This window comes from Oreochromis aureus, linkage group 22, assembly GCF_013358895.1.
Source record: "Oreochromis aureus strain Israel breed Guangdong linkage group 22, ZZ_aureus, whole genome shotgun sequence".
NCBI classification, from domain to species: domain Eukaryota; kingdom Metazoa; phylum Chordata; class Actinopteri; order Cichliformes; family Cichlidae; genus Oreochromis; species Oreochromis aureus.
The window spans coordinates 20750757-20763017 of record NC_052962.1 but is presented as its reverse complement, the minus strand read 5'-3'; the positions used below and the strand labels follow the sequence as shown (position 1 = coordinate 20763017).

General features: G+C 39.6%; 1 protein-coding gene across 3 annotated transcripts; it reads left to right on the top strand.

Annotated features, from left to right (window-relative positions):
• Positions 1 to 1579: 1579 nt before the first annotated feature.
• Positions 1580 to 9273, top strand: LOC116322475 (probable 2-ketogluconate reductase). Of its 3 annotated transcripts, none has more exons than XM_031742562.2 (6): positions 1580 to 1750; positions 5491 to 5869; positions 5964 to 6135; positions 7096 to 7274; positions 7350 to 7446; positions 8700 to 9273. In XM_031742562.2, the coding sequence occupies exons 2-6, from the start codon at positions 5494 to 5496 to the stop codon at positions 8854 to 8856; spliced, it is 981 nt and encodes a 326-aa protein (XP_031598422.1). In that variant the 5' UTR covers positions 1580 to 1750; positions 5491 to 5493; the 3' UTR covers positions 8857 to 9273. The 3 variants fall into 3 exon arrangements, with proteins under 3 accessions (XP_031598422.1, XP_031598412.1, XP_039462005.1); XM_031742552.2 differs by lacking the exon at positions 1580 to 1750 and adding an exon at positions 3332 to 3421; XM_039606071.1 differs by lacking the exon at positions 1580 to 1750 and adding an exon at positions 3476 to 4055.
• Positions 9274 to 12261: the final 2988 nt, after the last annotated feature.

Sequence of the window (12261 nt, the reverse complement as noted above, 5' to 3'; positions counted from 1 at the left end):
TCTCTAACTATACTTACTGACATGCAGACTTGGAACAAGAGTCTTTGTCAGCTCATATACTTTGTCCTTATTTCAAATTTAAGAGGCTAAAATGCTAAGTGGGTATGTCTTCTATCTCCCTAAAGAACAGTTGTTTACAAGAGATTTTAAAAATGTAATAAAATCTTTAAAATGTATATAAAATGTTACATGTTATTTAGCAAACTGCCAGATAGAGCATAGCTGCTGCCTGAAGATTCATAGCTTTAATTTATTGCAGTGTCTCAGGCAGGTCTCCACTCCACTCCACTCACTCCAGAGTCACAGGTTAATGTCTGGATGCCACCTAGTGGTTGCATGCTCAAAGTAATCTGTGTCCTTGTGGAAATCCAAGTATTTGGGGCTATGAGAGGAGTTCAGTGCTGTAAGAAGCTTTTGGTCGTTAAGAGCTCTTAGTCAGCACAAAGAGGACAGTTTCTCTTCCTCTGCTGGCAGCTTCATAGTTTGTTTCAAAGTTCAGCTTTCAATCAGTAAATCTTTTAAGATATTTATTAGACTCAAAAAATTCAGCCTTCCGTCCCTTAAAGTACGTGACTTCTTGTGTATGAGTGCATTCTCTGAAAGCAGTGATCATTGTCTCGGACTGTTTAATTGAAGTTTGGGCTCATCTCACCGTTCAACAAAACCATCAAGAACTGCGACTGGTCCCGGTCTTGCATGCTTAAAAATGCTCCTGTTTCCATCCTGCTCTGACACATGTGTGTGTTCAGGGTAAATGATGTAAGGGTCGGAGCACCAGCTGCTGTGGGGAGCCAGTCGAGGAGCAGTTGTGTTAGCCCCGAGGCAGACTGGTGACCTGTTATGTGTAACCTGCCTCCCCTCCTACAGCTGGGGTAGACTCCAGCCCTTTCTCTGACCCTGAATTGGATAAGCAGAAGAAAACTGAGTTACTGTAACATCTTCTTCATCTCCCACAGCCTCAGTTTTCCTTAAAATTTCTGACTTCATCAGTTTTTCAGGACTTTTATCATGACTGATGTGAACGTGACCCATCTGAACTCTTTTAGAAATTTGGGATAACTGGATTTAGGCACAGGGAATATCACAGCATTCTTCCGTATGTTAGACTCATACTGCAAATGTAAAGACCTTTTAAAAACGTCATGAAATACACTGACTAATAATAAATTACACTGGGTAATAGTCTTATGGTTGAGCATATGTGGCTTTTATAGCCTCCAGTTATGCTAATTAGGATGAATTGCATGTGTACAATGCATAATATTTAGGGGGTTTAAACACTGTTCATAATATAAACATTTGTTATATGATCTTGTATTACTTTTTCTTTTTACACTGGTTTTTCCATTAAATGGTTTCCAGATTACTTGTAAACCACATGTACTCTCAAACTTCCTTTGAGCTTGAAGAAAACCGAGTGTGCACATAACTGAAGCAAATATAAGAAGTTTCATGGACTGTCTCTTTATGAACAGTGGCGTCTGACCTTTGATCGTTCTCTATCGCTTCTAAGTCTGGTGCACCAATCAGCATCCAGGAAACAGCCACCTGCCCAGTTGCTGGGAACAGTGGTTTCTTCCTGTCCTCTCTGTGCTGGAGGGAGTACATGTTACAATGTGCTGCCAAAGAAATCATCCTCTTATGTCATGTGTTTAATATTTCTCTAGAACAAACTCTTTTTCCACCAGCTCGCTCTTTATGCCAGTTTGAGGACGCAGCAGAGACAAACCACCCAGGTTTCAGCTAAAAGGTAGCTCTCTTCTTATAGTTTTTTCACTGTTGTATGTATATCAGAAAACTTATTTTAAAAACACTTGCTCTCCAAGCACACAGGAATGTTTGGAATAATTTTGTCGGCCCACGAGGCCTTTGTTACTTATTCGCAGAGACCTGTGGCTGTCATATGTTTCGCCATATTTAAACACATCTCCTAGCACAACATTTATTGTGTGTTCAAAATAGTAGAGCTCGTAATTAATATGTATAATATCAATAACTTTTCAGCCATAATGAGCACTCTGTGCTATACCTGGCGTATAAGGAACCTGTGGGCTCCTGTGGCCTGTAGTATCAGACTGTGTGTGCAGTGTGCAAAATGATGGGAAGAAATGATGTTGGGTCACAAATTTTGAAGCCAACATGATAACTAGCTCTTTAGATCCAATGCCAATCAAATAACTTAAAAAGATCCTCTGGAAAAGAGTAGAATTCTTGAAATTCTTGAAACAGGTGCAGCGGGCTCAGAGCACCCTGAGCCCGCTGCACCCTGTGACGGTGTTTAAAGGCTGCCTCACGCAGCAGCAGCAGCAGCACAGCTGAAGTGAGCTCTCACAGTACAACACTTTTCTTTTATTCCTCTCCCATCATCTCTTCTCCTTCTCCCTCTGCCACACTCAACAGGCCCTAAACTTTACTTTAAGTTCACAAACTCTGACTTCATAAATCACTATCTCCAGCAAAACTCTCCTATTTCGACTCTCTATTTTCCATCTAATTATTTTAGCCGTTGTAATCAGGGTTTATTATTTTAAGGCATCTTGATTCTCGTATCTTCTTTCTAACCAAACTATGTTCTTATTTATTTGGTTTCTGTCACTCCTTCCACACCAAGTTGTTCAGATGTTCTTACATAATCACCACTACCTTCTATATTTGCCAAACACAACACAAACCTCCCTATTTCATTTATTATTTGTTTGTGTGATTTATTTACTTGGTTTTTATCCCAGCTACTATTATTAGTATTAATATTAGTTTATATTTGTTATTATTGCTATTATTAGTTTGTACATATTATAATTCTAGCTGCTTTTATTATTGTTGTTGTTAAAGCTCCTTTTGTCAAGTATGTCTAAAAACTGTCATATATGTCCCCACGCATTGTTTAATAAGTCTACACCTGTTGAATTTGGTTACACTTAAGGGTTAAGATATAAAGGCTCGTTACTCATTTTTAACTGTTCTTTGATTATCATCGTTGTTACTGTAATAAGTAAAGAATCACATTATGAACAAACCTGATCGAAATAACTCTCTCTGTCTCTGTTTGCATGTGCTGGAGAGCCTGAGGAAATAATAATGCTTAAAAGCTTTGAAATTGAAATTAAATTAAATTTAAAAAGAGTAAAGTTACACTGGCGACAAAAAGATTGCATATGGGGTCTTTAATTAAATATAGAAAAAAGATTAAAAACAATAACTGAGCTGTCATTTTTAGTAAATAAAGACGTCCAGTTATGTGATAATATAATCTAAGTTTAAATGTTGGAATAAGAAATCCATGTTAAGGAGACATCTTTCTTTAGAATGACTCTTGCCGTTTTAAGTCACACTGCTTTTAAGTGCCCTTATTTTGAAATCCCGCGCGTTCCTTAAAGAGTTCTTCCTGTCTGAGGAGCAGCCGGGAAAGAGCTCAACAACAGTGAGTAAATTTACAACATAAATTTATTTTGTGGGTCGTGTAGCTGAGCCTGGTCAAGAGGTGGGCTGTGGCCGGACACTCTCACAGAGCGTTTAACCTGAAACACTGAGCTAATGAAAAGGAAACATTAGGGCTACCTTCCAAAAGTACACCTTGTCTCCTTTTCTTAACTCCTTTTCTTTTACCTCGAAACGTCATCGAGGTCAAGGAAAGCGAGTGGGATGGTTCATAAGGGAGTAGGGAAAAGAGAGCTGAGAATCCTAACGACCTTAAAATGGTCTCCCTGAAGTCAGCCGCCGCTTACGTATCTGCGGCTTAAATTTTCTTGCGCTTCTGCACTAAGTTTTATGGTAGTGCTTCTCCTTCGTTGCTTATTTTTGTTCAACAGACTAAAAAAAAAGAAAGCAATATGACACATCAGAATTACAATTATTACATTGTGCCTTTGAAGACACGCGTGTGTAAATAAAGAAATGAAAATGAGGAAATGAAAAGAATATGTTCTTTCATTTTTCTTTTGAATTCATGATTCACTTCTATTGGAAATTCAGTCAAATCCTCTTGAAGTTGAGTAGAAATTTCCTTTCATTTCTCTGGAATCTTGCAGTATCTTGTGATGAACATTGGCACACAGGTAGAGTAATCAACTGAGAATTTTCATTTCATGTCCATTAAGAATGAATTTTTTATGACTTTTAGATATTAAATTGTGTGTTTGAGCAGAAATGTCCTTTAATTTCTCCATAGTCACTGAATGCGTTGAGCTGAAACTCTGCACACATACAGTGTGGGTGTCCCACAAGAAGAATTAGTTGAAACTTTTGTGTTAATTGTAACATGAACAAGAAGAACCTGTGAAACAACAGCCTGTGCTGGTTTTTGAGTTGATCTTGTTAGACTGCTCGTTATTACAGATGTGAACTGGCTCAGCCTTTATATATAAATTATAATACATAATAGATTCCTACCCCTTGGCTCTATTTTCAGCAAACATGGGATTTCTTTCCACTGTTATGCTGATGACTCCCAGATTTATTTCCCTCTTAAAAAGATAAATGGCTTCTCACTAGACCCTCTGCTCAGATGCCTTGATGAAATAAGGGCCTGGATGGCTTTGAACTTTTTACATTTTAATGAGCCGAAAACAGAAGTGATGGTTTTTGGTGGCACTTGTGAGACCACTACTATAGATCTTGGTTCACTGGCACAGTATGTTAAACCAGTCATTACTAATCTGGGAGTTAAAATGGAGGCAGATCTTAAACTTGAAAGCCAGGTCAGAGCTGTTGTAAGAGCTTTTTTCATTTGAGGCAATTAGCCAAAATAAAGCCCGTCTTATCAAAACAGCTTTTTGAGACAGTACGCCTTTGTTACATCATAAAAGTGAATTGGTAGTATTCATTGAACAGATTCCAATCTTGATTATTTTCACAGTAATTTCACATCCTGGGGAACAATGATTCCCCTGACCTGCAACCATAAGGACTGCATTGTATTACACTAAAATAAAAGATTTGCCAACTCACTATCACAGAAAGTACAACCATGTACATCCGTTTTTTTTAAACTCCATTTGAAAAGCTTTTTTTTCTGTTTGGTCACCTGACTCCATTCAAAATCTTTAAGAATACAGTAATTCATTAGAAACCTTCCCAAGCAAAATGCACTAAGAGCTCGGAGCGTGCACGAGCTTGGCTACGTAATCGTGTCACGGCAGCTGTCAATGACGTGGGTCTGCCGTAGTGAAACTACAATGTTCAGGAAATGGACTACAAAAAGCAATTCTTATGTACTTAATGCTAACTATTTACAAAACACAGGTCAGCGTTTGACAGGTACCACTGTAGCATTGGTTACCAATGTCATTCACTTTACCTGTCAGTGGTTCTAGTCATCTGGATGATACATTTGGGGATAATAAAAAAGTTGAAACTGGATTTTAACTGATGTCAATGCTAGGCAAGAATCCAGATCTTAGTGTAAAGTTTGGAAACAGGTGGGAACTGGTCCCAGTGCCTTTCTTTGCTGGTTACCTTCTCCTTTACGAATCCTGTGCTTTATCCAATCAGACGATGGCAGAGGACAAACCATGGGCTCTGATCTCAGAGGTGAGCGAGCAGGGTTTCATCGAAGAGATCACTGACATAATAAAACAACACTTCCACATAATCTGCCTCAGAGACTTTCTTCAAAACCCCCAGCAGCACGGGCCGAAGATCCAGGCAATACTGATGTGGAACACCTACCCTGCAGCCGAGCCGTCGCTGCTCAGCTCGCTTCCATCACTAAAAGTGGTTGCCAATGGAGGAGTGGGCATCGACCACCTGGATGTCCCGTACATCACCAGTCTCGGGGTGAAGGTGGCCAACACGCCCGGTGTTGTGAGTGACGCCACTGCAGATATGGCCATGGGTCTGCTGCTGGCATCCGCAAGAAAGATAGTTGAAGGTGAGGTCAAAGGTTCAAATCTGATCTCAGTGTGGAACAGTTTGAGTAAAACCCAAAGATATTTACACTGGAAATATTTCCATGTTTCTCATAGGTCACCAAATCGCTGTTGACCCTAAGACTACCAGTATACCACAAAGCCTGATGGGAGTCGAAGTCACCGGGTCGACTCTGGGGATCATCGGATTGGGACACATCGGATACAAAATTGCTCAGAGAAGCAAAGGGTTTGATATGAAGATCCTGTATCACAACAGACACAGAAGGTAAGCACCAGTTCATTGAACAGATCGAAAAAATCCTGATACAGTGACTTGAATAGATACACAGTACTACACTACTGCCAGAAGTATTCACTCACCCAGTCAAATCATTGAATTCAGGTGATCCAATCACTTCCATGGCCAAAGGTATATAAAATAAAAAGACCACCAAACTTTGTTTTGCCTTCAGATTAGCTAAAGAACAGTGTGTAGAAGGCTTTGTGGAATGGCTGAACAGCTGCACGTAAGCGCAATAGCACTGATATGTAGTGGTGTAAAGCATGCTGCCACAGGACTCCAGAACAGTGGAGACATGTTCTCTGGAGTGATAAATCATGCTTCTCCATATGGGAAGCTAATGGATGAGTCTGAGTTTGGTTGTTATCAGGAGAACGGTACTTGTCTTACTGCATCGTGCTGAGTGTAAAGTTTGGTCGAGGCGGGGATTATGGTGTGTGGTTGTTTTTCAGGAGTTCAGCTCCACCCCTTACCTAATACTTCAGCATACCAAGACATTGGTTTGGGCATGGCCCCTTTCTGTTGCAGCAAGACTGTTCACCAGTGCACAAAACAAGGTCCATAGAATCATGGATGACCGAGTTTGGTGTGGAAGAACTTGCACAGACTCCTCAACCCGCCAGAACACCTTTAGGATGAATTAGAGCTGAGACTGTGAGCCAGGCCTTTGCATCCAAAATCAGTGTCTGACCTCACAGATGCATATCTGGAATAATTGTCAAAAATTCCCATAAAAACACTCCTAAACCTTGTGGAAAATCTTCCTAGAAAAGTTGAATGGATTTAGAATGGGGTGTCACTCAAGTGTGTATTTGTGTGAAGGAAAACAAGCAAATGCTTTTGGCGCTACAGTGTATTTGAATCCCAGCTTTTAAAGAAATCTGACATTAATAAATGAGGCAGCATTTATTATACAGTTGTGTTTGCTTTTTTTGTGCTGTTCAGGAGCGTTGAAGACGAGCAGTCAGTGGGGGCGAGTTACTGTGAGAACATGGATGACCTGCTGAGGGAGTCTGACTTTGTTGTGCTCGTTGTCAACCTTTCCCCTGAAACCAAAGGCCTGATCAGCCACAGGGAGCTGTCCCTCATGAAACCCACTGCAACCCTGATCAACGTCAGTAGAGGTGAGAATACTGTGACTGCGAGTCTTCACCAGTCTCTGGGCTTTCAGTCTGATTTTGTGACTTTTCATGTTTCAGGTCTGGTTGTGGATCAGGATGCTTTAGTCAAAGCTCTGCGGTCTGGAGAAATTCGAGCAGCAGCCTTAGATGTGACTCATCCTGAACCTTTACCCAGGTAATATGTCTCTGAAGACACCCACGCTCTGCAGCCAGAGCGGTACATCGCATAATAATAATAATGATGAACTCTTACATGTGAGGCACTCAGGGTTAATGGCTTCTTGCATACAGTGTAAACAGACTGTTATTAGAACAAAACAGAGTCATTAAGTTGTGTTTAAAGCAATGTCTGTGAAGGTTCTCAGTCATCCAGGTCATCGTAGTCTAAGCTTAGAAAGAAAAGCATCAGCCACTTCCCACAAGGCCTAAATCTGAGACTCTCCACCATTTGACCTTAGAACTGAAGAAGGTGAAACGTCTTCAAGCAACTTAAAGAAGTCCAGATGCTTTTCTTTTCTGCTATCTAAGCTCCTTAGACTGTTTTAAGCAATGCACTGCTGGTTTCAGTGTGACACTTGAAGAATCTTAAATTGAAATCTTTTTTCAAGATATACAATTAAGTCTATTATTTGTCGAACAAAAGACAAAATCTTTGTAATTTTCCCTCTGTTCACCACCCAGTGGATTTTAAATCAAACAGTCTGATTGAGACGCAGGCTTTCAGCTTTAATTCAAAGGGTTCAACAAAAGTAATAGATTAACTTTTTAGGAATTACAGACATGTTTATACATATATTTACATATTTTTAGACACTCAAAATTAATTGGAAAAACAAAAAAAAAAGCTAAATATAAGGACGGATTTTTAACACTTGTTTAAAAATCTTCTGCTGTCAATGACTTACTGAAGTCTAGACCCAATGAATGTCACCAGATGCTGTGTTTTCTACATTGAGATGCTCTGCCAGAGCTTTACTGCATCTGCCTTCTTTTTCAGCTTGTTTGTGGGTCTCTCTTATTTCAGTTTTGTCTTCAGTATCTGTAAAACATGTTTTATTGGGTTGAGATTATGTGACTGACTTGGCCATCGAATAGTATTCCATTTTTTGCCTTGAGAAATTCATGAGCGTATTTTTTCATTGTAGACTGTGACAATATTACAGCTACCTCCCTGAGAGTGTTCTTGACTTGGTTAGGTATTAACAATGGAAATAATTCTGTCATCATGCACTTTTGTTGTCTTCTGTGGTGTTTCAGTCTGAGCCGTTTTTCCTCTCTCTTTCTGATGTGTTCATTTTGTTTGGAGAGGAAAATATCCCCCCTTTACCAGCCTGTGCATGCAGTCACACAAAAATGGAATGAAAATGAAAGGAAGCATGAATGAACATCAGCTGTCTCCTGATGCTTTTCTTGCTTTGTTCGGTGCAGGGATCACCCTCTCCTCAGCCTTCCTAATGTACTCATCACACCCCACGTTGGCACCTACACCTATGCTACAACAAGACGGATGGTTCAGTGCATGGTGGATAATGCCGTAGCAGCTGTGAATGGCCTACCTGTTCCCAATGAAGTCAAGTTGAAATGATTTTAATTAATATTGCCAAGAATTTTTTACATTTTTGTGTCCCTCTTAAAAAAGAAGGTGAGGTGGTGTTAGTTAGAGATTTATTTTTGGCTCTTTGGTTTCATTGTGGACACTTGTTGGGCAACAAACTGTAAAAGCTTAGGTTTTTGTGAAGAATAGGATAATATTCCTGCTATAGGATAAACAAAGATTCCTGTGTTAAATCTCTGACTTCCTCTAAGAAAACTCAATGACTGTTGAAACTTTAATTAGTTTGAGGAGAAACTGTTTCATGTTCACGTTGGCAAAAGAACTCGCTGTAAAAGTCAAAGAACGAAAGAAAAGTTGCAGCTTGAATGCAACCACTCTTAGTTTATTAATCCAGTATGTATGTGAAGTATGAATGTTTAATTAATAAATAATTTTTTTTTAAACTTCTTATTCTTGTTCTTATTCATGTTTTTTAAAGTATGTTGATGTCATTTTAGTGGAAAACATGTTGAATTATTATTATAATTTTTATTCATTATTATTATTACTCACTTCCTACTAACACAAGGCCTTTTAAGGTGGGTGGAAAGTCTTTCTGGGGAAGTTGTAAGGCTGATATGTTACTGCTTGTCCTTCTGAGTGACCATCTTTTCCTGTTTGGAACCAGGCTGATAACTCTGACCACGGTGTCTTGGGCCCTGGACTGCAGGCCAGAATTACATCCCCAGCCCATTAGTCTGCTTTGAAAGAAAAATAAATCTTGTGTACCCTATTTTCAGTGTGAATATGGTGGTTTTCTACTGGTCACTATTGGAACTCATTTCTTTCTTTTACTGAGGCCATTGTGTTGCCTAAATTTTAATTCAGTTAAATTTTTATAAGTTAATTTTTAATTTATATAGCGCCAAATGACAACAACCGTTGCCTCAGGGTGCTTTATATTGTAAGGTAAAGACCCTACAATAAAAAAAAGAAAACAGAGAAAACCCCAACAATCATATGGCTCCCATATGTGCAAGCTCTTTGGTAACAGTGGGAAGGAAAAACTCCTTTTTAACAAGAAGAAACTGCCAGCATAACCAGGCTCGGGGAGGGGCGGCTCCCTTAATCCACAACTGGTTGGGATTAAGGGAGAAAGACAGAGCAAAGACATGCTGTGGACGAGAGCCAGAGATTAATAATAATTAAATAATTGAATGTAGAGAGGCATATAAACAGAATACGAGTAAAAAAGTTGACTGAAGAAGAAACACTCAGTGCATAATGGGAATCCCTCAGCAATTTAGACCTACTGCAATTGCAACCCTAAAATTTGCTGGGACCCATAGTGGTAATAATGTCATAAGGTTGCAGAAAAGCAGCCTTATTACAAGCAGAAAAATGTTTCTCATAGGTCACCAAATAGCTGTTGACCCTAAGACTACCAGTATACCACAAAGCCTGATGGGAGTCGAAGTCACCGGATCAACTCTGGGGATTATCGGAATGGGACACATCGGATACAAAATTGCTCAGAGAAGCAAAGGGTTTGATATGAAGATCCTGTATCACAACAGACACAGAAGGTAAGCACAGTTTGGACAGTTTATGAGTGATGATCGAAAACGTCGTGCTACAGTGAATTGAATACACACTATTCAAAAGAATTAAAGGAACACTTTGATGCTGCCAATTCTGGTATTCTATTGCATATGTCAACCAGGCTCCAGTGAGCACAGGGCCAGGATGTCGGGCCCTCAGAACACCCTCAGGAAGTCTGTTTCTGATTGTTTAGTCAGAGACATTCTCACCAGTGGCCTGCTGGAGGTTGTTTTGTAGCTCAGGCAATGCTTATCATGCTCCTCCTTGCACTAAGGAGCCAATACCAGTCCTGCTGATAAGTCAAGGACTTCCCAGCTCTCCTACAGTAACTGCCTGTCTCCTGGAAGCTCCTCCATGCTCTTGAGACTGTGCTGGAAGACACAGAAAATCTTCTGAAAGTATTGACGTGCCATCCTGGAGGACTTGGACTACTAGTGCAGCCTTTGTAGGGTCCAGGCATCATGATACCAGTAGTGACACTGAGCCTAGCCAAATGCAAAACTAGGGACAAAACAGTCTGAAAAGAAGAAGAGAGAAAAATGTCACTAGCCTCCGCCTGTAAAACCAATTCCTGTTTTAAGGGTTGTCTCATTGTTGCCACTTTAGTGCACCTGGTGTTAATTTTTATCATCACCAAAGCAGCTGATACTGATTAAACTCCCTCTGCTACTCAACTGATCAATATATCAGAAAATTAACTGACTTGATGCTGTTTAAATATATATTAAATATCCCAATTTTAAAATTTTAAATCTGATGTTAATACCGTGTTAATACAGTGATACTGTGACTGCAAGTCCTCACCAGTCTTCGAGCTTTCAGTCTGATTTTGTGTCTTTTTTTGTCTTTTCATGTTTCAGGTCTGGTTGTGGATCAGGATGCTTTAGTCGAAGCTCTGGGGTCCAGAGAAATTCGAGCAGCAGCTTTAGATGTGACTCATCCTGAACCTTTACCTAGGTAATATGTCTCTGAAGACACCCACGCTCTGCAGCCAGAGCGGTACATCGCATAATCATAATGATGAACTCTTACGTGTGAGGCACTCGGGGTTGTATGCAAGGCTTCTTGCATACAGTGTAAACAGAATCATCAAGTTGTGTTTTAAATAATGCTCTGCTTGTTTCAGGCACATTAAAAAAAGATTAAAAAGCTGCTTGAAGAATCTTACAATGAGTAAGATCAGTCAGTTCCATAATTTGTTTACCACATCTGACTTGAAAGGTTCTTGTTCCATTCTTGTTTGATATAGGATTCTAGTTGCTCAGCAGTGATGGGTCGTCTTTGTCCTGTTTGTCTTTTTTCTTTCTTTTTTCACTCTTCTGCTATGAAGTCATGCTGTTGTAATAGATGCAGTATGTGGTTTTGCATGATCTTGCTGAAATATTCAAAGCCTTCCCTAAAAAGAACGTCATCTAGATGGGATGAGGGGTCCATGTTTTCCAAAAATAATTTCAAATCATGTCTCGTCTGACCATAGAACAGTTTTTCACTTTGCCTCAGTTCAGTTTAAATTAGCTTTGGCCCAGAGAAGACATTATTTCAATTGGGGAGATGTGGGCTGGAAGTAGTTCACTTTCAAAATAAAAGCATGCAGACATAAACAACATATAAAATATATGCAATATATATAAAAACAGACTAACAAAACCACACAGTGAAACTCACAGAATAAAAAATAAAAATTACTTCCACCCTGTGACAGATGCAGTGATGTCCATGATAGAATCATGCTTTTAACGCCATGCCCACAGATAACAGACATTCTGTATCGATTTTTCAGCCTTGTCTGTTGCGCCCAGAGATTCCTAAAGATTCTTAGAATCTTCATAAAGTTGACATTCAGGAACAATATTC

Bases quoted from the DNA above. Each gene is read 5' to 3' on its own strand.
- LOC116322475 (XM_039606071.1), top strand. The intron at 5,870-5,963 runs GTGAGGTCAAAG...TGTTTCTCATAG, and splicing joins CGCAAGAAAGATAGTTGAAG to GTCACCAAATCGCTGTTGAC. The intron at 6,136-7,095 runs GTAAGCACCAGT...TGTGCTGTTCAG, and splicing joins TATCACAACAGACACAGAAG to GAGCGTTGAAGACGAGCAGT.